Raw genomic sequence first — 24710 nt, 5'->3', positions numbered from 1 at the left:
ATTGCGGGGAAGCGGGGGAACCATAGGGTTGTCGACCCTTGCCAAGTACCGCTCTCTGGGTCGCACGAGCATCCCTCTGTGGACTCGAGGATTGAGCCCTTCAAGCCACGCTTTCATCCCGAGAAATCGCGGACGATTTCGGCGTAATTACAGCGGCCAGAATGCGAAGCCCCCAGAGATCCTGTCTTCATGTTATTATCATACTGACTGCGGCAAGGCGACGAGTCAAGACCTGCGCCCTGACCCTACGAGGCTAGCTAGCAGCACGGCAAGAACCGAAGTTCCTGACGCTTCAGCAGGCGAGCTTCTGCTCCAACCAGCCAATGCCACGACTGCGGCTCGCGAACCTTCCCGCGGCGCCATTGCCGAGCCTCACTCTGCAGCACCCTCAAATTCCAAGCTTCGCGCCACGAAAGTCGACCCCACTGAAGCTGTGCGGAGGAACAAAAAGGGTTTATTCTGCCGAGGCCGGCCTGCATGCATCCTCGTAGAAGACGGCTCAGACGCCGACGCTTACGATGCTCGACCTCCTCGGCGACTAGAATCGAACATCGTCTGGCGGCTCGCTCGCGCCGCCCATACAGGAACAATGCGGCACAGCCGCTAGCGTGAGAACCTTCGGGAACGGCGTCGGGAATCTTCTGCCTTTGCAATCCTCCGACGGAAGCTCGTCTCAGCATCACAGACGTCGTCGGTGCTGACCGAAAAAGCGTTTCGGACAGTGGCATCGGGCCGCCCGATATTTCTGTGATTTGACGGAAGAGGCCTTTTCGATGACGTCACTGGGCGTCTCTGCCAAGTCCTCGCCTGCTGCAAGCGTCGAACAGTGCGCCGTTTGCAGACAGCTCAGCCGCAGCCTCTTCGATCTGACTCTGATCAGCACGGCTCAGCCTCACCGGTCGAGCCGGCAAAGTCGGCATGAGAAAAACCGCTGCCAAGCTGCTTTAGCATGCGATGCATGGTGATCTCGACGAGCAGAGAGGACCGGCATCTGGGCAGGTGCGTTCCGGGCCTGCAACGCAAAGCTCTGGCACTTGCCGGGTTGAAGTCGGCAAGGTCAAAGCTCACTCCCTCGGTCGATGCGGTTGTGTGTGGGAAGCTGAGATTGACGGTTGGCATACCAGAGGCATATCAAGGCATGGATCGTAACAAACAAAGCAAAGCCGACGGCGAGAGCCCTTCGCAGAGGCGCTGTTGGACACCTCGGCCCAGCGACGTCTTCGGCAACATGGGAATACCAACGACAACAAGACCTTCGTTCACGTCCACCAGATCCGACCTGGCTCGACATACTGCTTCTGGAGGACATCCTGCATCTCGGCCTGCCGCTCCTTGCCGAGCGTCTCCGTCGCATCGCTCGTGTCCAGACTCGTCAGCACCGTCTCTTCGTTCGGCTTTCCCGGTTCAGCAACCGTCTTCTTCCCATCGAACCGATCCTGCATCCACCTCACCGCCATTGCGCAGCCGGTAAAGCACAGCACGACATGAGCCGACAGCTCGTCCTTGGTATAATCGATGCAGGCGCCGTGCTTGCTCCACGCGGCGACGAGCGTGTCGGTGGTCTCGTGTGGCACCACCTCGTCGTGCAGCGACTGGTAGATCTGGCATGGCGTCCTCGGCCACTGTTCGCCCGCTGCCAATGTGTTCTGCGCGACAATGTCGGCGGGTAGCGATTCAGCTAGGAGGTCGGTAGTGTCGAAGTACGTGCCGAGCACATCCTTTTCGAAGTTGCTCTGCATGATCACTCCAAAGCTTTTGACTGAGGCCATGGCGAGGGCGGCTTTACCTGTCGCATTAGCATGCTCGTTGAGCCACGCCTGAAGTGTTGGGTAGGCATTCGCGAGACCCTGCATGACGCCCACGATGAGGCCTGCAGCAACGCCCTTATTGGTCCACTTGGCGATCGCCCCGAGGTTGCTGGGTAGACCGCCCATGCTCGCGCCTACCACATACCTCGTCAGATCAGGCGCGTATTCACTCTGCAGCTGTGCAGCCCAGCCAACCGCCAGAGCACCACCGGAGTACCCCCACATGTTGACTTTCGCCCTGAACACCCCCGTGTCGTCCTTGGGCACTCCCATGGGTGCAAAGCTCAATCCTGCCCTGATGGCGTCCAGAAACGCGTATCCGGACTGGTTTCCGGCGCCGAAGGCGCACGTCTCGCTCTCGTAATCCGGAACGATGACGATCCAGCCACGATCCAGCAGTGGGCCGAGGAAGATTTGCTCGCTCGCCGCACCCAGGGTGTCGTCGTTGCCCGCACGAAGCGCGTAGCTCGTACGGAAGTTTTGACCCGCCGAATCGCACTTGGCGCCATAGGCGACGATGCGATAGCGACCATCGGCATCCGGGGCCGCGTTGGACGGTCGCAGGATCGTAGCGACGGAAACGAGCGGGGCGGTGCCATCCTGGGCAGTTGTCTTGTAGGCAACTTGCCAGGCGGAGAGATGGTCAAAGCCAGGGAAGTAGATGATTTCCACCTCGCGCGAGCGCAGGATGGTGCCGGCGGAGAGGGTGGCAAATTCAGGGGAGCAGGTGAAGTAGAACGGGTCGTCCTGTGGGTGTGGAATGGTGGTCTTCTTGGAGAAGAAGCTGTGCGGCTTTGAAGCGGTGTCAGCGATCAGCGCGAGAGCTGAAAACGGTCAGGAGGGCCAAGAGCTTACCTTTTGACGGCTGCAAAGCAGCTCTGGGCGTCGTCGGTCAGATGCATGGTCGCTGAACGCCAGATCTTGGCTTCTTGTTTGTTCGACGGGATGACGGGATCGTGGGGTTGTACAGACGTAAGTGCCGTCTCCTAAAAAGGTGATATATATGCCAAGAAGGACCGATGGCAGCAACGACAGTACAGCGTGCAGGTCCCGAACATGCCCACCTCGCTTCTCCTCTGTCGTCCAAGCTTTCACATCCTTCATGACGGCAGCGGCTGCAGCGGCCCGCACAGTGGGACACTAGAGGGGTTCCGCCGTGCGACGACCTCATACGCATATGATCTCTGCAGTGGGGAAGCTAAAGTGGATCAGGGGCACGATCCCTTTCTCCTGAAGACTACCCTTGCTAGTCTCATGCAGATTGCAAAGCACGCACGCGTCCAGGACTGCATGCGGGCCGCCAGCCGCCTTTGGCGGTCGGGAAAGCGGGCTCAAGACAATAAGCACGGTCCTCAAGCGCATGCTGGCAGCGTGAAATCGGGTCCATTGCGTCGTATAAGCGCTTCATACCTTACTACACGCTCCAAACTGAGGCACAGAGCTAGCTTGGGAAAGGGCCATTCGCAAGGTTGAGCTGGGTGCTACGATTTTGGTGTGGGTGATCCCACGCTTTAGTCAACTACGGACCACCTACTCAGGAGGTCCATCCGTAGATTGCGGGGAGGCAGGCTACAAGCTTTCCCTTCGAACCCCTCAGCTCGATCCTGGCAGAGTCGAGCTAATCGGTCTGGGTAGCGCAGACGCTGTCTTTGTCGCCAAACCAAGGGTTGACCCCATCAGGAAGGCTTGATTTTCAGGCTTTGTTAGACTGCAGACACGATTTTCGCAAGCCGCACGACAGAAACCCCTCGATAAGGGTGGAAAGACCGGACCGCTTCGCGGCCCTGCAAAGTGACGATATGGCCCATGCACCCACTGTGCTGTGACGCTGCCCTGCCATGGCAGAATTTATTTTATCGATCGAGTCGATCTTTCAGCATCAACAGAACCCTTGATTCGCTTCGCAACGTTCTTCTTCCATCCACAACACCATCCCTCTTTCAACCACACTTTCTATCAGCAAAATGGCTCAGTACTTCGTTGGTGACGTTATTGAATGTAAGTGGCATAGCGAGACGGCAGCTGTGTTGCTGGAAGCTGCGCTGACACGAATCTGGTTGCTTTCGGAATCGATGCTGACGGTACAGACCGACCTTTCGGCGGCGACGTCAAGTCGGGCAAGATCGAGAAGATCGACGTCAAGACTGGCGGTCACGTAAGTATTCCACTTGGCACATCGCTGGGATGAGAAACGATTAACTAACAGCCGCACATCTTGCTCATCTCGACGATATCAGGTTGACATCAAGTACCACGTCAACGGCGAGGAGATCATCTCGACCCAGATCATCGGCAAGAAGCAGTAGTTTGCCGTTCAACCGACTCGTGCCACCTGTAGCAATCGAATGTCACCTGCTTTCTTCAGCAAACTTCTCAGCAGACATCGTGCGGAACTGTGTCTTGGCCTCTCTCTCGCGACTGGTCATGGTCAGAGTGGAAAGGACTTGGATCTTTTCCGACATTAAGACCCCATGAAAGTCAGCACATCAGAGGGACGGCTGTCGAGCGAAGGCGAACGGTACTACGACGTTGTCTCTCCTGCCTTATCCTCGTTCGCCAGATCCACCACACCCTCCTTGGACGACTTTGTGCGGCCTGACATTCGACCCTGAACATAGTCCTGCCCGACGATCGTGAGCGCGTTCGAGAGCACGTCGACGAGCGATTCTTCCACCCACTCGTTCTCCTCGAACGCGACGTCCACTGTGTGAGAGAGACAAAAAGGGAGAGCAGAAGTCAGCAACTGTTACGCCCTTTCCATCTGAACTGTGAGAGGCACTGCACTTACACCACGAAGTAGGCACGGCCTGAGAGACCGTCTTGTGGCTCAACCCATGCTGCGGGTCTCGCAGCAGCACCAGGAAGAACAGCGATTTTTCCTTGTCCTCGCCCTCCGCATCGTCTGCGCCCGGCAGGCCCGCCAAACACGCCTGGATCCGCACGAACACCGGGCACGTCGTGATGGGCAACGCTGCGCTCTCCTTGGTCTCCTTCACCGGCGGAGTCACCTCATGCTGCTTGATGCACTCCTCCAAATTGACCCTAGCCAGCTTGAACGCGGCCGCAAAACCCTCGACGGCATTCAACTCCCTCTCTCCCTCCCCACCCTTTGGCATCGCAGCGGGCGTCTCGGTCCTCGCCTTGTTGACCACCAACTGCTGACCCGTCCCGGCGCTCTCCACCTGCTCCATAACCTTGGCCAGCGTCTGGTACGTCACATCCGAAATCCCATCATAACCAACCATGTCGTGACTCAGCGTGACCTGGATGATCTCGTGCGCGCTGATGGGCGGTGCCACCGTGTTGATGATGTCCGTCCACCCACGCTTGCCCACCTTGGTCACCTCCTCGCTCCACTTTTCCAGATTCGCTTCCGCGACAAAGCCACGTACGTTCTTCGCAAGGTCCCATCCCTTGCTGCCGATCTGACTGCCGAGTTCGCGCGCCTGCTCGGCCTGGGTTGGCGCACGCTTTTCGAACTCCTGTCGCGCTTGGTCGGCTAGCTTTGTGGCTTGGGTGAAGAGCGAGCTGCCCCATCCTGCCCATCCGCCGCCACTGCTCGAGGCGGACAAAGTGGGCTCGGGACTCTTGTCTGCGGGGACAAAGACGGTGGGCGCAGGCGCAGGTGCGGGGGAGGGCGATGTGGGCGCCATCTCGGTCTTGGGCGTCGCCGGTGCTGGTGCGGTAGGCGTAGCTGCTCCACTGGTGCCACTCTTCTTGCGCAACGAAGCACGACTGCTCGCACTCGTTCGGCTTTGCACTAGGCTGTCGAGGTCGTCGAGCAGACTCTGTGCGTCATCGGGACCTTTGCGGAGGCCGTCGGTCGAGGTGGAGGAGGAGAGCGAAGGTTTGTCGGCAGATTTGCGCGCGGGCTTGGCGGGCGGCTCGGTGCCTAGATTGTCCAGATCCGCGAGCAGGTCATCGACGTCTTTGCGGTTGCGTCGACTCATGTTGGGGATGCGATCGAAGTGGACGATGATGGTTGGTGGACAAGTCAGCTGAAATTTAAAATGTGGCTGAAATGGGCGGTCTGTGCTTCAAGAGCTGGAGCGGGAATGGACCCTGAAGCGACTTCTCCACACTTGCGCAACAAGCTGCAGCTCATCTCGTCCAACATCGCCTTTCTCTCCTGACCTTATCATCCTCAACGCGGCATCATGCCCGCAACCACTACATCCGCCAACGCGGTATCCGACGGTGGCTCTGGCGCCAAGCAACCCGCGACGACCGTCCGCTTCCGCCTCGTCCTCCTATGGATCCTCTTCTCGGCAGCCAACTACGGCTACGGCATTTCGGAGCTCAATGCGCTCCAACCCATCCTCACGTGTCAGCGCCGCGATCCTTCCTCATCAACCCTCTCACCCATCGCCACAGGCTGCATTCCTTTGACGGAATCACAGTTCGGCCTGGTGACGTCGCTGTTCACGCTCGGCGGTCTCGCGTCGTCGTTCCTCATCTCGCCCGTCTCCAAATCGCTTGGCTGGGGGCGGCGGACGTGCATCTCGTGGTCCGCGGCGGCGGGCATCCTCGGCAGTGTCATCCTCGCCATCTCTTCCTCGCTGGTTGGACTTGGACTGGGAAGATTCATCCAGGGCATAGGATCGGGGATAGGCGTCGTGATCGTCCCCATCTTTATCAACGAGATCTCGCCCGTGGCGCTCAAGGGGTCGATCGGCGTGTTGAACCAGTTCAGCATTGTGCTCGGCATCTTTGTGGCCCAAGCGATAGGTGCGAGTTCGCTGGGAAGCGATGGGACGTGGTGGAGAAGCGTACCTGCGGTATCGGGGATCGTGTCGGTGGTGCAGCTGGTGATGTCGACGGTAGTTGGGTTGGAGTCGCCAGGGTGGTTGGAGGGGGAGGGGCGGAGTGGGGGTGGGTTTGCGCGGGATGCGGCTGACGAGGTTCGCTCTTTGCTCTGGTCCACTTCCGAGGTGCAAAGCTTCAAAGCCTCTCGAGGGTCGTTTGCAGGGAGCGGCGATGAGGAGCGTCAAGGTCTGCTGTCCGACGAAGAGCCTTCTGACGCCCCACCTACCACCACGGACGACCAAGTGGGTCTCGCTGGCCTGTTCTCCGACCCACAACTTCGCCCAGGAGCCATCCTGATCATCCTCACTCAGCTCGGCCAGCAGCTCAGCGGCATCAACGCCGTGCTATACTACAGCGTCGGCATACTTGGTTCGATCCTTCCCACCTTGGCCCCCTCCATCGGCCTCCTCATCACGCTCATCAACATCCTCCTCACCTTCCCACCCATCTACCTCATCGACGAGCATCGCGTTGGGCGGCGGCGGCTCATGCTGCTGTCCGCGCTCACCATGGCCGTCTCCTCCGCGCTGCTCGGTGCGGGCATTGTGTCCGGATACAAGATCGTCAGCGCTGTGTGCATGGTGATAATGGTCGCTGGATTCAGTTTTGGGTTGGGACCCGTACCGTTTGTCATTCTACCCGAACTGGTGCCGAGCAGAGCAGTGTCCAGTGCGACCAGTCTGGGACTCACCCTCAATTGGACCGCCAACTTTGTCGTTGGATCGGCGTTCCTGCCCATCAAGAACTTCCTAGCGCGCTTCGACGAAGGGCATACGGGCGGGGCGGTCTTCTGGATCTTTGCAATGACCAACACGCTCACCGCCCTCATCGTAGCCAAGATGTACCGCTATACCGAGTGACCGCTCATACACTGCATTCAATTGTATCATGGATCTTCATTGCATCACCTGACTATCAAGTCTAAGCAAAGTAATCCGACCGACCCAACGTAAAGTCATTGACCTCGCCCAATCGGTCGCCGAACTTCTTGGCGTCCTCGGACCACGTATCCTGATGGGTCCTCTTGAAATCCGCCGCGCACTTTCTTACCGTCGTGCTGATCGGCACCGGATCGTCCGTGTGCTGGGCGACCGTGTCGACGATCAAACTGGGCATCCAATCCGGCACGTCGTACGGGAAAGCTGCGAGCAGTGCACTAGCCCCCAGAATGCCGGAATGGAGCTTCAACAGCTGGGCATCGTACTCCTTCTCTCCGCGCTTGGGCACTCTGGTGCCGGCAACTACGCGGGTGAAGCGGTCCTTGAGCGTCTTTATCAGTCGACGTTGGGAGCAGCGCACGATGCCAGAGAGCGTCGTTGCGGCCATCTCGCGCACCTCCAGATGTCGATCGCTGAGCAGCTCGAGCAGCAGATCGACAATCGAACCCACCAACGCATCATCCAGGTAGAACAGGTTCTGGAAGTAGATGACCTGCAGTACGGGTAGCGAGTCGAGTCGGGCGCGCCACGAGTCGGTCGACGAACGTGTCACCTGTAGCAGCGTATCGATGAGGCGCGCGGCGTACTCCGAGGTGAACGGGTAGGTCGAGATCTTGGTGAGCACCGCACGGGCGAGGATCGAGAGTTCCTTGTTGTCGTGCAGCTCGAGCATCGCAAAGATGTCCGGGATGTAGCGGATCACTTCGCCCGCCAGCGCGCTGTTGCGGTGGTCACCCATGGTTGTCGAGATCCACAGGAGCGCCGTCATCGCCGCTCGGTCGTACTGCGATGTGCCCTCGGCGGTGGGCTTCCGCTCCGCTCGCCACGCAGCTAGCTGCTTTGAGAGCGTCGCCAGTCGATCACTGTACAGCTCCGGACGCGACAGCAACGACCCGTGCCCTGTACTACATGCATCTAGCATCAGCTCAACGCTGCCGAACGACGGATTCACCTGCAGAAGCTCCAGGTCCGCCAGACCCTCGCTGATGACGCTGCGCACCTCCTGGAAGTGGTTGTCAAAGTTGTCCGAGTAGATGCGGATGAAGTCGTCCGCACCGAACGGCGCGAACTGCAGGTTCATCGAGATCATCGCCCCGCGCAGCAGGTTCTGCGCTTTGGCCTGCTCCCACGGGCTGGCGGTGCTGTTGTCTTTGCCGATGTTGTCGCGAGCCGCCTGCACGATGTACCGCACAAGCGGGAGCGCTCGACGTGGATCACGAGCTTGAAGCATGTACTCGATGCACGACTGCCACGCGGGCTGGCTGTCGGGCGTGCAGCCTTCGAAGATCTTGGGCAGCAAAGTCTCGAGCCACGCCCACAGCGTCGCCTGGTCCTTCATGTTCCAGTGCTTCGAGCCACGGTAGACACCGCAGACCAGCTCTGAGGCGGCGCGATGACGGTGTCGGTCCTTCTCGGCGATGTACTGCTCCACAGTGGTCTGGATGAAGGGCAGCAGTTCGACACCAAAGATCTGGAAGATCGACTTGAGCAAGGTGACCGAATCGCTTCCGGGGTAGTCTCGATCCTTCTCCTGCGACAGGTGACGAGAGAAGGACTGCCACCAAGCCTCCTGCATGAGCGTAGAGCGCACCGCAGCGATGCAGGACGCGGAGTTGGCGTCCCAGTCGAAGACGACGCCGTCAGCGGGAGGTGGATCGTAGAAGTCCTCGTCCTCGCCCCAGACCAGCCATCCCTGCGATGGCTTGTCTCGCAGCTTGCTGCTCGGCGTCAAGGGCTCGGCGAATGATGCAATGTACTCCTGAGTCCACTCATTCGATACGGGAGTTGGCAGCTTCTCGGAATGCTTGAGCGGGTTCTTGCCCTGACCGAGCAAAAGATCCTCGTCGGTAGGCGCGAGCGTACGCAGTTTGACGTAGTAGAGGATCTTGGTGACGGCGGCTTGGGCACAGTGGCGCATCTTGGGGTTCTCAGAGATCATCTGCTCTGCCAGGTACGTCGCCGAGTCTTCGACTTGAGGCCTGTCCTTGCGCACCAGCGCCCTGAGCAGCCTTGCCGCGAAGATGGAGAAGGCCCAGTGCGTAGTTTCTTTCTTGGCAAATTCCAATGCCTTGCGTGTCAGCTCTTGATGCAGGCCGTCGATTCTATCTAGGCGGAGACGTCGCTTGGCGGCAACCGCTTCGATGAGCTTGGCATCGGGAGTCTGCAGGTAGGCGGGCAGCGCTCGTTCCAGAATATCTGCTGCTTCGTTGAGCGCGGGCGAGTCGACCTTGGCCGTCAGCGTTGAGGGCTCGGCGAACCGAATGATAAAGTCGTTGATGATGCCACGCACGAGCTTCTGGATGGACGGCTTTGAGTGATGCTGTGCGTCGAGCAGGGTCATGATGTACTCTGAACTGAAGCGAGCGTCCGTGATGCAGAGGTACGAAGCGCCCTTGCTGCCGAGCACGTACAAGGCACCCTTCATCTTGTCGTCCGGCACACCCGGCTTCATGGCCTCCAAGAGCTTGGGCAAGCACAGGATCCAGGTGCCGTCGTACACGCCGCCAATGGCGTCGAGCGTGTTCTGCGCTGTCTGTCTGATGCCGACGTAGTTGGACATGCAGAAATCGAGAATCTGCAGGATGAGCTGGTCCTTCAAGGGCGTACGCTTTCGGTGGAAGCTGTTGAGCCTCGCTCGGCTGGTGTTGTAGAATGCAGCGCGGCGGATGAAGAGCACGCGAGGGAAGGCCTTCTGCTTGGCGTAAAGCTTGGCGATATTGCGGAAGAAGCTGAGCGAGCGCATGTGGGCTTTGTAGTCCTCGCCATTGTAGCTGTAGCAGGTGAGGTACGTGCGGATGGTGCGGACCAGGATCTTGACGCAGTCAATCTGATCCTCTGCACCAGATGTCTGCGTGCTTCGGGCCGCGAGGTTCAGGATCTCTCCACAACGCAGCTTGAGAGCAGCCACCTTCTGGTATCGAGGATCCTGGCGGTCCGTAAGGCAGAAGTGCGAACGGAAGCGGGGAGGAACCTCGATGAACTCTGGGACCTCATCGCCAAGGTCCATGGCCAGCTCTCCGCCTCCAACCTCGTCCTCTTCGATAAGGCTGGGCATCCCGATGAGAGCCATACGGACCACCATAAGATAGCGACAAAAGTCGTTCGACCATGCCTTGTCCCTCGTGAGACCATCTGCTTGAAGCGCTTCAACTTTGTCTAGTGCTGGGACTACGACGCGGTCGAGGAGTTCCAAGGCCATGCTGATCTCGGCCTCCACGGGCACATGCCAATTGATCTTGACGCTCTTCTCGTCGTACACCTTGCCCCAAAAGAGATGAGAGCGCTTGGCAAAGGCCTCGCTCTCCCACGTGTCTTGGTTGACAAAGCGCTGCTCCCTTGGATAGATGGATGTCAATGACGAGATGATCTTCTGCACCAGCTTGGTGCCGAACGAGTAGCCCCTCTCGCTCTTGCAGTGCTCCGTGATGAGCTGCAGCACGGAGATCAAGTCGTCCTTGTACTCCAGCAGGTGCTCGCTGGGTCCGTTGAGAGCCCCCGTCAGCACGCTGAGGTTCCAGTGCAGCGCGGCGTCACCCTGCGCGGGGAGACTCGTGCTGGTAGTGCGAGTCGAGCTGGCACCACTCTCGATCTCGGTCCGGATGTTTCTGATGCATTGCGGCACCAAGCGTTTGAGCACCATCTTGCAGTCGGCACGCGCAAAGCAGCCGACCAGCGAGCCGATGACGCGGACCGACGTGGCTGAGACAGTGGTAGCACAGTAGTCTGCGATCTTGTCGAAAGATCTCTGCAGCAGATACGGGCTCATAGCTCGACAGACGCCATCAGATGCAGCCATGATCATGTTGATGACCTGTTCCTCGGACTTGCCGCCTGTGCGGCCTCCCTTGCCTTCCTCCGGCAACGTCTCGAAGAGCGACAAGACCCTCTGGAAGAAGGCCGACACCCAGGCGTCAAAGTCGGCGGTGCTGATGCGCAGTTGGTAGTCCTCTTGCTCCGGCGATGCGGACATCATGTCCTCGTCGGTGAGTGCAGAAGGCTCAGGAGCATCCACTCGCAACTTTGGTTGGTCCGGAAGCGCCTCGAATGCTTCTTCGTCGTCGGCATAGACTTCTGGCCTGGTCAAATCGTCGATGCGGATAGAGAGTGTTGACAAGAGCACGAACATGCAGGTGCTCATGGTCTTCATGGGGTCGTTGAGGTCGATGCCTGGAATGCAGAGCTGCAGCAGCGGCAGCAGATGTTTACCACCAGCACGGTAGAGCTGACGAGAAGTGAAGACGGGCGACAGCGTCGACAGTGCCGTGATGACCGCGTTGGTGCGGTGTGTGGTCTCGAGCGCCTCGAGCGAGTTGAAGGCCCGATCGAGCACGGCTGGGAACACCATCTCCGGCGCCAAGATTGCCATCCTCTTCAAGCTGGCTTGCGATGCTGCGATAGTGATCGGGTCCTTGGAAAACATGGAGAGCAGACAGACAGTGCGCAGGATTGAGACGATCTCTGTCTTAATCTCGGACGTCAAGCGATACTGTTCTGAGGTCTTGCACTGCGGCCTTTCCTCCTCCTTGGCGCGCTTGAGGAACTCGAACATGATCTGCTGGACCAAGTTGGAGAGTGACATCTGCCACATACCCCAATTGGAAGGATGGAAGTAGCTCTCGGTGGCCTGAACGAACTTGGCGAGATGGTCAAGCGCCTTGGATCCTGCAGGGTACGTCGTGAGGGGCTTGCTTGGTGAAGAGCCGTTGGTGGGAGTCGGGATGTAGGAAGCTGATGCTGACTCGCCGGCACTCGGTCCGTCCTTCGCGATCGAGTAGGCGATGATGACAGCAAAGGAGCGGAGACGATCGGTCGGCTTCTTCATCTTGAGCGTCGAGTTCGATGCCGCAGCGTCCGGACCGCTGCGGACGCTAGCGGATTGCGCCATGAGTGCGGCATTCGCTGCTTTGGAGGAGCCCACTGGCAGCCCAGCCGATTTCAGACACTTGGTCATGATGAGCGAATATTGCTGCTCTGTGAAGATGCCGATGTCGCTGAAGAGTCCGGCCTTGCTCGATGGACTGGTCGTGCCTGACGAGGGCGTCGAGTCTGCGTTTTCCGGAATCCGTAGCGATGCGTCCTCGTTCATTCGTGCGTCGCCATCCGCCTTTGAAGCAGGGTTGGCTTCAGGGTTCTGTACTTCTGGTCGTACTGTTGCCTCGGCTAGGGAGCCAGCCTTGCGTGCGGACGATGCTGAGCTGATGGAAGGATCCGTGACGTGCATTTCGGCCATGCGAGCGAGCAGGTCCAGCATCTGATCATCGAAGAGGGACGAGTTGAAACTTTCCCAAAGACGGAACATGGTGGGAAGCCATCGTTGCGGGTGGCTGATGGGAAGAAAGTGCACGAGGAAGGCTTGAGTTGCGATGACTGAGTTGAGATTGGAGCCGTCCATCTTGGGCAGGAAGGTGCGCAGCATCTCGTCGGCCTCGCTAGCTGGGAAGAAACGCTGTGCTGTTTCTGCGAGGTCGAGAAGGACGTCGGCAATGTTGGTGAGACCCGTTCTTCTGCGTTTGGGGAAGAGCTCCTTTTCAAGGATGTTGTAGAGCGGTCGCCATGGCAGGACCAGGTCTCTGATGTCGCACTTCTTCTTGTTCTCAATGAGGGTGATGCACATGTTGGCAGCCAGCTCGACACATCGTGTGGTGAGACCGGGGAGGACGGCGAGCTCGTAGTAGAGCCGAGCCAGCCTCGCTCGTGTCTTGCGCACGATGGGGTATTTGAGGGAGAGAAGACATTGCAGCCGGTGGTTCCATTGGATGAGGCCAATGTCGTAGTCCTTGGTGCGTATGCAATCGACGAGGCGGCGAATGATGTGGTCGAGACGAGCGTCGAACTCTTCGAGCGTCTCGCAGGTGTATGGCAAGCTGTTTGGATAGTCGAGAAGTAGATTCCTGTTCTCGCCCTTGTTCTTCTTGGCCTGCGGGCTTCGCTCTGTGATGGTTCCGTCGAGATTCAAGACGGGCATTTCCTCATCTTCGTCCTCGTCGATGTCGACAGCGGGCTCCATGGGGCTGTCGACCTCGAGAATGTCGTCATCGTCCATGGTGCTGTCGATCTACGAAAGAGCTGCACGGCGTGGATAGGTGTTGAAAAGGCTGAGTTGGCGTTCTCGGAGGTGAGGACGCTGGGCGAGGGTAGCCGGTGAAGACCTTCTAGTGCCGGGCTTTCGAGGCTGTGCGATTGTCAGTGTGTAAAGGCTATGCTGGGACGCTGACTGGACGGTCGTCAGATGCTTCTCTGATGTATATATGCCTTGGGATGGATGGTGGGGACGATTGGCCAAGTGTCACTTTCATCAAAGGTGACGCGGTCCTTCCTTTTCCTCCACAACAGGCCGCGCAACGGTGACTTTTCTGTCACTTCAGCGCAGCCTGTCAAAGAAATCATTAAAAAAATGATTAATTTATCAACCCTCTGTTGGGAAAGACAGAGAAAGGCTGAGTCGCGTGGGCATGCATATCAGGCAGATGATCGGGACGGCTTCACAATGTCCGTCTGCAAAACTGATTGAAAGCGGCAGAGTCTCGCAGACCATAGGAGCAATACACGGAAGGCTTTCAGATCAGGCAAAGCGAGGCAGTTGTAAAGCGAGAACAGCGTTTGATGCCAGAAAGTATAAGATTGTACAGGGTAGGGCCATCACAGGGCAGACGTGTTTCGGAAGGCTGAGTGTAACCGAGTTGCAACGAGAAGATGGTCTGAGAGCACGCTCAGCAGCATCCGTTCTTCTTGGTTTGTCCACCGTCGTCGGCGCTGGGCTGAACTGTGATCGTCTCTCCGCCCGAGGGCTTGATGACGTCGTCCGACGACTGCAGTGCCTTGTTGGATACGATGCGGTAGATTTCTGTTCAGAGACGGAGGTTGCGTGAAAGGAAGCCACAAAGGGGGGAAACAAGGGAGCGTCAGCAACCAGATTGTCAATTGTTTAGGTTCCCCGGCAGCATCGAAAGTGAAGCCCGCAGCGTTTTGCTTACCTGTGAGGATGTTCTGGAAAGCTTGTTCTACGTTGGAAGCGTCGAGCGCCGAAGTCTCGATGAACGAGAGGTTGTTCTCGGCTGCGATGAGATGATCAGGGTTGACGTTGCGCGTTGGTCAAAGAAGCGGGAAGAGGGGGAGTCAGCGTACTGGTCGGTTTGAACTAGGCGACCCCTGATGCTGTGGACCGCCAGACTGGTGCGCAGAGGCTCGCCCAAAGAACAAAGAGCCGGCTCTGGAAAGCGGCCTTTGTCGGCCCTCTTCCCTGATTTGAGCTCTATGTCCAGGTAGGCCCGACAGCGCTGACCGCAGGGACGCGATGCGATGCGAGTATACTTACCAGCAAAGGCCTTGGCCTCCTCGGTGGGCACAGCGCGGAGATGTCGCAAATCGCTCTTGTTGCCGACGAGCATGATGACAATGTTGCTGTCCGCGTGGTCGCGCAGCTCCTTGAGCCACCTCGACACGTTGACGTAGGTAGGGTGCTTAGCAATGTCATAGACCAGCAAGGCACCGACGGCGCCTCGATAGTATGCAGAGGTGATGGCACGGTATCGCTCCTGTCCTGCCGTGTCCCAAATCTGCGCCTTGACCGTCTTGCCGTCGACCGAGATGCTTCGGGTCGCGAACTCGACACCGATGGTCGACTTGGACTCGAGGCTGAACTCGTTGCGGGTGAAACGCGAGAGAAGGTTGGATTTACCGGTGCCACTGTCACCGATAAGCACCACCTTGAAGAGGTAGTCGTAGTTGGACTCCGCAGCCATTGTGTCGATGCCCAGAGAAACGATTCGGTTGGAAAGAGCCGTGCGTGGATAGGAGTTCTTTCCTAATGGTCGGACGTCTGCAGAAGAACGAAGATGCGGCGACTCGAGCAGATACTGTAGAGGAAGGCGAGAGCCAAAGTGTGAGACGGAGGAGCCCTTCTTGTTGAACGGTAGAAGTAGCTGACTAGCGTGCGTCCATTCGCGGATGTAGGCGAGCAAAGAAAGGAGAGACGATGCGTGATGGAAGTGGAAAAGAGGATAGCGAGAGACCGCTTCCGGGCGTGTGTGTCTCTCTCAGTGCAAGCAACACACAGCGGCGGCGCGCCTGAATTCGTGATTGAGCCAGCAAGGCGGCGCTCGCTCGCTTGCTCGCCCACGCGCTTTAAGCTGAGGCCGTGCAGCTGCCCATTTTGTCTCGACTCAGGCCAGAATTATAAATCGCACGCCAAACCGAATCCGCAGGCAAATCGACCGATGTGAGATCCCGATCTGACAACCCAGCTGAGCGTTCGTATGGTGAGCGTAGACCGACTTTCTCATCACACACCTCACTCGCAGCAGCGTCAGTCTCGAGGCAGGCAGAGCAGAGTATGGCATTGTTATCCAGGTGACATTCTACGGTAGTCAATCATGCAGAAAGAGGATGCGGGAATGTTCAGCGAACGATTCTTCAGGAAGAAGATGACGCGAGACCTATACGCAAGGCAACTCCAACGGCCTGCGAACGACGACGACAGCTCAGTGACGCATGTTTGGCTGTATGCTATAGTCACTCTTCAATAGAATTGCAGTCTGGGGCGACACTGGTTGCTCATCATCGCTGTCGTCGTGTCGCCGGCCGTCGAATGCGTTGCCCTGTATGCGTCGCGATGGGATGCAAGACTTACCTTCTGACCGATAGCCTACCTCGTCACTGTTGCAGCGACGAGATGGCAAGCAGACCACAGCAGAGAGGGGAGCATCTCTGACAATATAGCTCCAGGAGCAAGGAAACGGAACACTTACCTTGCGTAGCCATCCCCATCCCGTCCAGGGGCGAGAACAGCTCGCGAACGAAACACTGAGCGCGAAACAACGAAGAATATCGGTCGAGACCGCTGCCGACTTGCAAACGACCCGATCCACCACCGTGATGACCTAGATCCTGGGACGATGTGTGTCGGGATTCTCACGAAGAGACTCACCATCGCCATCCTCGGGTCATTACGTAGTCATCAACGACGAGCGAAGAATGCGGTGGACCAGGCCTCGCCGGTATCAGCAGATGCTAGCGACCCATCCCATCTGCCACGAGGAGCAGACAGGACGGGAGGGAAGGCCTCGTTGGACCAACTCCTCCTGTTACTCTTGAAGACGGGAACGCGAACTTGGCACGGAGAAAAAGTCCAAGCTCGAACTTTTGTGTCTGTTGTGGTTGGTGCGCGATGAAGGACGTGGTCGTTGTCAGCACCATGTCTTGTCGCTGAGACGATCCTGTGCAGCTGTAGAGCAGCGCCAGAGACGAGCTTCTGGTGACCTACCTTCTTGGATTTTTGTTCGAAGAAGAGAAGGAAGAAGTTGGCTCGCCTTGCACAAACTTTTCTACAACTTCCGCAGCGTGCAACAAATCAAAAATCTGGCTCTGCAGACGCTCAAAAATCGCGTGTCGGTGTGCGACTGTAAGATCCGACATCGTCAGGAAAATCGACGCCGACGCGTGTGATCTTCTGAAGCGTTGGTTGGTCTTGGACCCTGAACTAGCAGCTCAGCCTCCCACGTTGATTGCCTCTTTGACATCACAAGGCGCTGTCAAAGCTCATCCGCAGCGCTGACAGACTCGCCCGCCCGCATCCTCGCCGCCACCAGCCAAAACACAAGGAGCTCGAGCCATCTCACGCATCAGCTTCGTCTCTCCATCACTCGAGATGACAAGCTATTCGACCTCCCCGGCGCCTTCGCCAGGTTCACCAGCCTACCGCAAGGGTGTAGCATTCGGCCAGCCAGGCTGGCGTGCTTCTCGAGCCTCTCGAGGGCGTGCTAGCGGCATCGACTCGCCATTGCAAAGAGTCGGATCGGCGTCAACATCCATTCGAGGTGGAACGCCGTCGTCACTGCCAGGCTCTCCTCTCGTCCGCACTGCTCCTCGTCTGAGCAGTCAGCACATCGCCAGCTCTGCAAGCACTCCAGACCTCGACGGGAACGTTGAGAGCTCAGCGCTAGCTGGACCGCAAGCACCCGAAGATGGACTCTCAACTCCGCCTCTCGCTGGTCAGACGAAACGAAAGCGCTTCGTCCGCAAACGACCTCTTCTGGAGCGCATTCAGCAATGGCCGGTCGACGCATACGATCGAGTCACCTCGTACGTCCTCGACATCGAGGAGCAGCTCTTTGCGGACCAAGCCGGCAACGTCCTTGGCATCTTTCTCCATTGCCTCTCTCTATTCGCCCTCTTGCTGTCTCCCGACTCGACCCTAGGCTCGTGGTTCATGAACAAGCCCTCCTACCGACGAGCGCAAAACCCCGCCATCGCCTACGAGTACCTCGTCAGCCACACGGGAGACGAACACGCCATGGCAGACGCCCTGACGCGCCACTCCCGCAAAAGCGCCGTCTATCAAGCCTCGGATCGCTTCTTTCGCTTTGCATCCAGCGCGCTCTTCCTCGTCATCTTCATCACGAGCTGTGCCAACGCCTACCTCTTCTTCACGAAACGAAGAACGTACAAGTTCTACTCGCAACCAAAGGCCAACGAGCCGACCAGCACGAGTGTGCATTCCAAACACGGCATTCGGCAGCTGCTAATGTGGGATCCGAGCCCGTACACGGCCAATTTGTTTGCGACGTTCTCGCCTGCGCATGCGGTGATCTACCCTGCGGCGGCGCTGATTCAGATGGGCGCGCTGTCGTGGGTCGTCTTTGCGTTTCTCATCTTGGCAGTGTCCGCACCAGTCCACCTCATCCTGCATCAGTATCAGCAGCTCGTCAAGGACAAAGGCGTGGTGCAGGCAGCGGTGCTCACAGAGTACAATGAGAAGTACGTCTACCCTCGCGCTACACCTGTCGTGCGCGATCAGACCACTCAGACCGACTACTAGAGCGGGTCCATTCAGTATTGTTTTAGCATGTCACGCAATCATACCCGAATAGATGCAACTTGTTTGATTCACGAGTAGTGCGCAGTGACTTTGACTGATTTTGTTTTCGTGGGCGTGTAAGCCTTGATTTGATGATGACCTTTGCCTGAGTGGAGTCGAAGGAGATGTGAGCATCATCATGCGTCGGAATGGAGCACGCGTTCGGGACTTTCTTTGTCAGGACCAGCGGTTGAAGGCCGTCTTGACGCCCACTCGGTGCAGGAGACAGCTGCGGCGGGGCAGATTGGCGGATGCCGCAGAAGCGACCTGTGTGCCCTGGTCGTGGCGGAAGCTGCCGAAACGCGTAGAAGCAGAATAGACGACGTCAGCCGGTGTCGACGGCGTGAGCGTGAGTAGCGAGACTTACCAGCATCGCTTAGCGAAATGGCACGAGCCGTTCCTGGCAGCACACGACAAGCGGAAGGAGGGAAAGAGTCTTAGCGACAAGAACCATGGGTTGTATGTTCGCCAAAGCGCTGCGTACTCCTTGAACGCCTTGCACTGCCTCGTCTTCCAACGAGGATCGCGCTGGATGGGACGGAGGTCGTGTTCTCCGTGGGCAAACTGGCAGCGACTGTTCGAGCGAATGACAAAACGTCGAGTCAGCATCTCCATGATCGGTATGAGCTGGAAGCAAGGTGAAACGCACTCTCCATAGTAGCAGAATCCCTTCTCCTCCCAGTTGCGGCAAAGCTCGGTCTTGTACAGCTCGGTCTTGTGGTTGAATGGAGAGGGACCTCGAGGCTCATGCGTCGTGCCACTCGAGCCATTCCAGTGTCCGTGGCCGGCGTCAAGGCGGGGAGGGGCAACGACGGCACGAGGGGCGTTCCAACTTCCGAGGACGGGAGCAGGAGCGGGAGGCGATGGGACCGGAAAGAAGGACGGACGCGGCTGGCTATCGATCTGCCAGCGCTGTTCGGACTGGACTTGCGAGTGCTGCACACAGCTCGATCCGAACGTAGGAGTATACGCGGTTGGAAAAGGGTTGCTCGAGATCAAGCGAGGGGCTCGACTTCCGATGGGAGCCTGAGGTGCTGGCTGTGACTCAAAACCCTGGCTGTTGATGTAAGGCTTGTTGTACGAAGTCAAAGCGCGAGGAGGTGACACGGCTTGAGTATGTCTGAATGCATTGAAGTCGGTGCGCTGCTGATGAGCAGCGTAGGTCGACTGAGGTGTAGGGTAAGATCCACTGCCCAGTACGAACGGGTTGTTGGACATGGCCTGACTCTGAGACGAGAAGCTGAAGCACTCGCCCGCGGTCTCAGCTTTTTTGGTGGGGACGAAGTCCTTGGCAGCGTTGTTGAGGCTCCAGGTCGGGCAGAACTCCCAGTCTTGAGATCCGATACTGGTACGAGGGCTGATCGACTGTGAAGCGCGGGTGTTGCTCGGGTCGCTCACCTCCGAAGTAGGAGACGAGGAGGAGAAAATATCGTTACCATCCAACCAAGAGCGGCGAGTGCTGAAGCCCTGACTAGCTACGGGCCAAGCATTGGTAGGCCCGGTCGGGTTCTGCAGAAAGCGGCTGATGTCGCTCACCTCGAGTTGGCTGTTCGTCCGGACGACGTCATCGGGGCGTCGATCGGATTGACGAATCCTCTCCCGCCAAGCATCAGTGAAGTCGAAGAAGCTGTGGGACGAAGTAAACGAGCGACTCTCTTGGCCGCTGTGCTTGGCTCCGAAGGTGGACGGCTTCGGCAGAGTATACGGGACGTTCTTTGGGCTGGCGGCGAAATGAGCGTTATTCCAGTACTGGGTCATGGTGGCCAACACGGTTGGCGACGAGTACGTCAGACGGCGAGTGATACGATGTCGAATCGGAACGAAGCGTGATATGGAGCGGGGAAGGGAGAATCTGTTCAACGAATGCAAGCTCAAGAAGAGTGGGAAGCAAGAAGGTCAGCATCTGTTGGACGAGGAGATGGTCCGTGTAAGACGACCACTCACAACGATACTGCGGAGGAAGCAAGGTCAGGTTCCGCACAAAGCTTGCGGGTGGCAGGATCCTACAAAGCTACGAGAATAGACATCGAAAGGCAGGTCTCGGCCAAACTTGGCACGACAGAAGGGATCCGGGGCAAGTGGCGGTCGAGCGGCCCCACTCTTTATAGGATTCACACTCTCCACTATGCTCGCCGGTACGAGTAACGAGCCTTTGTGGCAATGTAGGCGCCCCATGTTAGACACATCCGACCCGCGCCACATCTCGACGCTCGTGTCCGCTTGCTCTGACGTTTCAATGCATTCCATGTCGGCATTGCACACTTGGGCAAATTCAGGATGAGTCTCCCAATGCTTCGGAGAAATGCGCGGAGCGAGCAGTTGTCAACCGCTCAGGCTACTTCCGCCGTCAGAAGAAGCGCAGCGTCGTTGTCTCTGATTTGTTCGACTTCGACTTCGTCTTTTTTGGGGGTCTGCAGGCGAGCCGAGAGACTGTCGCTTCGCATCGTCACTGCAGCAAGATCCTCCTCAATCCAGTGCGACATTCTGCCGAGCCCCACCGTCAACGTTTCTGCTTGAGGAATTAGGTACTATGGGCACGTCAACTGAGCAGGCCTTGGCATCTGTTGAGCGGCACCTGGCAATTCGTCAGGGAGCCTTGTCTGCCTCACATTCAATGATCCCAGATGCCATTGTTCGGCTAGTGACGACATTGACGCAGTCTGCTCATGAGCGATGTTGCGGGTGTCTTGAATCTTAATCATAGGTATTGTGATGGCAAATGAAGCTGCAAGCGCTTGCGAGTCCGCCTGATGAGGTTCGCGACAGGTCACGTTGCCTCAAAAAAGCATGGCTGCGGCAAGCTTACGGGGGCGCGGCAAGTGGGGAGCAGCAAGCTCTGAAGCGGGCTGACGATAAGTCCGAAGTCTTGGAGCGCTTTTAATGTCGCAGCAAGTGATCAGGCGTTTGACAGATGGTCAAGGGATGGCCCTTCTTGACACGCAGATGGGGGAGTGGAAGCGCGGATAAACGAGTCTGCTTTGTGGTGGGTCCAGGCTGCAGTCTCTCTGCAGCACGCATCTCGGGCAGCTGTCTCGTGCGATTCGAATTTGTTTTTTTAACCATTTAAATTAATCATTTTCAGATGAAAGAAGGCTTTGGGTCTTCGTGGCTCTCTCTCTCTGTGGACACGCTTCTCGCTCGCAACTCAGGAATGAGCTGAATGCTTTCCCATCCTCGTCGACATCCGCTCCGTTCCATCTCATCCCCCTTCCACCCTGCACAGCTGCTATCCCGCGCCTTCACGCTAGCTCAACAAGTGATTGGTCCTTCTCAACAAGAAAGCACGCCCGCTCTGAGCGAATTTCTTCCGCGGTCCCTTCTCATTTACGCCTACGCGCTCCACTTTGAGCGCGTTTGTGTTCTTCTGCACCCTCAGCAGCATTTTCAACACTTCTCGTCGCCATTCCTCCTGCTGTAGCGGGCTTCAGCAGCAGACCTCTCGGCGAGTGCAGCTGGAGACACCACCAGCAGCATCCGACTCCATCCGCCATCCCACCGCGACGCGTCGATCCGGCGTAGATCCCTCCATCTGCCATCCTCTCGTCATCATGGCCTCTCCATTGCGCAGATCCACCCGCAGTGCGAGGAATGCCGATGCATCTGGCACTACGCCGGAACCCTCCGTCGCATCGCCATCCACTTCTCCCAGCAAGCTGGATCGCAAGCGGAAGCGTGCAGACGAGCCATCAGATCCTTCCGCCGATGTCAACGGCACCGACGAGCACATGGCCGAGGCAGCACCTGATGCCAGCGCCGATGACATGAACAAGGCATCCTCTGATCTCTCCGACGAGGACAATGGAGCTGATGCAGAGGGAGAGGCAGAGCCCTCGACAACACAAAAGCAACAGCTACCCAAGCACATCCAGTCCCTTCTCGGCTTGCCTGGCCCCTCCGCCAAGTCAGTACACGCGCCCAAGACCGCGGACGTCGACCTCGATGCGGCAGCACACAAAGCTCAGGAACTCGTACTAGGCGAAGACGATGCTCAGAAGCTTGCGACCATTCTCGCTGCCTTAAACTTCTCGGACCTGACCACGGCCGCGCGAGCCCCCGCCAAAGGCAAGCTTCGCAGCACCAATGGCTCGACAGACGCCAAGCCCACGCTTCGAGACATGCTGCGTCCTGGCACGAGCGTGCGTGAGCTCAGGTCGCATCTGCAAAGTCTACGTCAGCCGCTTATGGCCAAGGAGGCCGTCTCACAACACTTGCGAGCGGGTCAAAGCGCCACAGCGTCCGAAGAGGTCGCCAAAGACATGGAAAGGCTAACCAGCCTCACGCTCGTTCTCGGACTCGTGGACCAACTTGCATCACGACAACGTCAGGCAGACACCAGCACCGATGCGCTCAAAGGTCAGATCCTGGCATCCATCGTGGAAGACCGGGCGAGATTGGCGGAAGCAAAGAATGCTGGGAGAAAGGGCTCGGCAAACGGTGCGGTCGACGGCGACAGCCCAGCCAGAATCAAGCCCGTCGGCTCTCCCGTCGTGGATCCTTCGACGAACAGATATGCTCTGCACATGCGACTGCCTCGAAGCGACTACTTCACCAAAGCCATTCCGCTGGACAAAGATCAGCTCAGCCAATTGGATGCCGCTCAGGCAGATCTCGTCCAAATCAGTGCACAGAGCGAGGAGCAGATGCGCGCGCTCAAGCGTCAAGGTCTGGTACCTGCTCCCACCCTTGGTCAGAGGCTAGGCAGAAGCGGCCACCGTCATCATCGCTCGGACTCCAAACGAGCAAAGCAGCAAGGCCGACCTCAACCGGTCACTTTCCTCAACTACGGAAACTATGCCTCGTTCGCGCCTACCTACGACTCGTCGACATCTTCGATCAGCTACGCTACCAGCAGCAATCTCTGGCGAAGTTCTGTGCGAGCGCAGCGCTCGGTCACCATGGCATGGGGCGAGAAGCCATTCTCGCTGTACGACGAGGAAGAGGAGTACGAGGAGGACGATCATGATGGAGATGCGCCTGTGGAGCCAACGCCTTACTCGACGGCGACCAAGCCGCTCGCTAGTGTCGACGCTGATGGTGATATTTCCATGGACGCGATCTCGAGTGACGGCCTGGCGGAGGTCCTGCGGACCTTAATAGAAGACGTCGACCAAGGCAGCGTCAGCAAGAGCCTCACCAAGCTTGATCAGGACGAGCTCGTCACGTCGCACCTGCGCTTCAACATGATGCTGTTGCATCGCTTGCAAGAATTCCAATGGGCTCGACTTCGACGGTCGTATCGTCCATCTGGCCGGTCGAGCAAATCCGCAACCGAAATTGTGGCTCCAAGTGCGGAGGAGGAGGCGACCGCAGCGCTCCTGCTGGAATCTCTCGGCGCGCTCGTCGCTTTGCAGCCTCGCGCTGTTGACCTTACGTCCAACGCTGTTGACAGCGTCATTCCGGATGCCAGCAAGCTGCGCGCCTTCTCTGCCAGCAGCGGCGCCATCGACCCTGATCTGCTCGGTGATGTTCGCGATGGCTTCTGGGGTGCACTCGATGCGAATGTGGTCAAGGTGACGAAAGGGGGAAGTGTTATCTCCGAGACGCCATTGGTGTTGCGCGACGATGTCACGATCCGCCTCGTCGACGGCAGCGGTTCCAAAGCCAAGAAGTCCTCGCGCAGGGGTGGGCCCGGTGCGGGTCACGTCGAGGATCGTGGCCGCGGCGCTCTGGAGCGTTTTGCTGCCACTCGCACGTACGACCACAAGCAGGACCGTCACGATGTCGATCCACTTCGTGCAGAGCCTGTTCCCAGCGCGGGCGCCGATCAGCGAGACATGTCGTCGCCGGCAATGCGTCAAGCGGCCATGTCACCGAATGCCCGCATGCAGCCAGGATATGCGCCGGGGGCTGGTCCAGCCATGACGCCTCAGTCGCAGCGATTTGCCCCCGGACCGAATGCTTCCTATGCCTTTGCAAGCCCCAGCGGTGGTTTGCGACCCATGCAGCCGAATGCGCAGGCGAACTACCAGCAGGGCCAAGCAGCGCGTCAATGATGTGCACCCCAATATCTATTCGCCTAGGCTTCTCTATCCAATGTATTTGTCATCGATCAATCGCACGTCACCTCTTCATGCCCTCATGACCTCGAAAGGAGCGTCTGTCGATGATCTGCTGTCAAAGAGCTTTGTAAGGAGGCGGGACATCTCGTGAGCATCGGCTGAGATTCAGCCTCAAGGGCTCGAGTCGCTCGATGGTCAAGCGATTTTCTATATTTTGTTAGGTTTCCCGATAGGCGGGGATTTGCACGTGACGGTCAAGTCGCGAGGTGTTGGTCTTTTTTGGCTCTGTAGAAATTTGGTGGAC

At 58.0% G+C, this 24710-nt stretch overlaps 8 protein-coding genes across 8 annotated transcripts; 3 read left to right on the top strand and 5 right to left on the bottom strand.

The window, feature by feature from the left end:
• Positions 1-1259: 1259 nt before the first annotated feature.
• On the bottom strand, positions 1260-2710 carry PSEUBRA_002708 (Lipase, secreted; the record flags this gene model as incomplete). Its single annotated transcript, XM_016437098.1, has 2 exons — positions 1260-2592; positions 2664-2710. 2 exons carry the CDS (start codon positions 2708-2710, stop codon positions 1260-1262), a joined length of 1380 nt encoding a protein of 459 aa, XP_016292607.1.
• A 1619-nt stretch (positions 2711-4329) lies between these two features.
• PSEUBRA_002707 (Maintenance of telomere capping protein 1, Mtc1) lies at positions 4330-5758 on the bottom strand (the record flags this gene model as incomplete). The annotated part of the gene is made up of 2 exons (XM_016437095.1): positions 4330-4511; positions 4597-5758. 2 exons carry the CDS (start codon positions 5756-5758, stop codon positions 4330-4332), a joined length of 1344 nt encoding a protein of 447 aa, XP_016292606.1.
• Positions 5759-5965: 207 nt separating this feature from the next.
• On the top strand, positions 5966-7474 carry PSEUBRA_002706 (General substrate transporter; the record flags this gene model as incomplete). Its single annotated transcript, XM_016437108.1, has 1 exon — positions 5966-7474. One exon carries the CDS (start codon positions 5966-5968, stop codon positions 7472-7474), a length of 1509 nt encoding a protein of 502 aa, XP_016292605.1.
• Positions 7475-7535: 61 nt separating this feature from the next.
• On the bottom strand, positions 7536-13595 carry PSEUBRA_002705 (Protein of unknown function DUF3437; the record flags this gene model as incomplete). The annotated part of the gene is made up of 1 exon (XM_016437100.1): positions 7536-13595. The coding sequence occupies one exon, from the start codon at positions 13593-13595 to the stop codon at positions 7536-7538; it is 6060 nt and encodes a 2019-aa protein (XP_016292604.1).
• Positions 13596-14262: 667 nt separating this feature from the next.
• PSEUBRA_002704 (Small GTPase superfamily) lies at positions 14263-15294 on the bottom strand (the record flags this gene model as incomplete). Its single annotated transcript, XM_016437104.1, has 3 exons — positions 14263-14396; positions 14527-14607; positions 14868-15294. 3 exons carry the CDS (start codon positions 15292-15294, stop codon positions 14263-14265), a joined length of 642 nt encoding a protein of 213 aa, XP_016292603.1.
• A 1904-nt stretch (positions 15295-17198) lies between these two features.
• On the top strand, positions 17199-18368 carry PSEUBRA_002703 (Protein of unknown function DUF2418; the record flags this gene model as incomplete). Its single annotated transcript, XM_016437118.1, has 1 exon — positions 17199-18368. The coding sequence occupies one exon, from the start codon at positions 17199-17201 to the stop codon at positions 18366-18368; it is 1170 nt and encodes a 389-aa protein (XP_016292602.1).
• Positions 18369-18584: 216 nt separating this feature from the next.
• On the bottom strand, positions 18585-20165 carry PSEUBRA_002702 (Zinc finger, CCCH-type; the record flags this gene model as incomplete). Its single annotated transcript, XM_059464880.1, has 3 exons — positions 18585-18699; positions 18775-18981; positions 19057-20165. 3 exons carry the CDS (start codon positions 20163-20165, stop codon positions 18585-18587), a joined length of 1431 nt encoding a protein of 476 aa, XP_059320701.1.
• A 1790-nt stretch (positions 20166-21955) lies between these two features.
• On the top strand, positions 21956-24400 carry PSEUBRA_002701 (uncharacterized protein; the record flags this gene model as incomplete). Its single annotated transcript, XM_016437106.1, has 1 exon — positions 21956-24400. The coding sequence occupies one exon, from the start codon at positions 21956-21958 to the stop codon at positions 24398-24400; it is 2445 nt and encodes an 814-aa protein (XP_016292600.1).
• Positions 24401-24710: the final 310 nt, after the last annotated feature.

This window comes from Kalmanozyma brasiliensis (genome assembly GCF_000497045.1).
Source record: "Kalmanozyma brasiliensis GHG001 unplaced genomic scaffold PSEUBRA_SCAF2, whole genome shotgun sequence".
Lineage (NCBI taxonomy): Eukaryota > Fungi > Basidiomycota > Ustilaginomycetes > Ustilaginales > Kalmanozyma > Kalmanozyma brasiliensis.
Note: the sequence above shows the minus strand (reverse complement) of the source record. Positions and strands in the feature narration are given on the sequence as shown.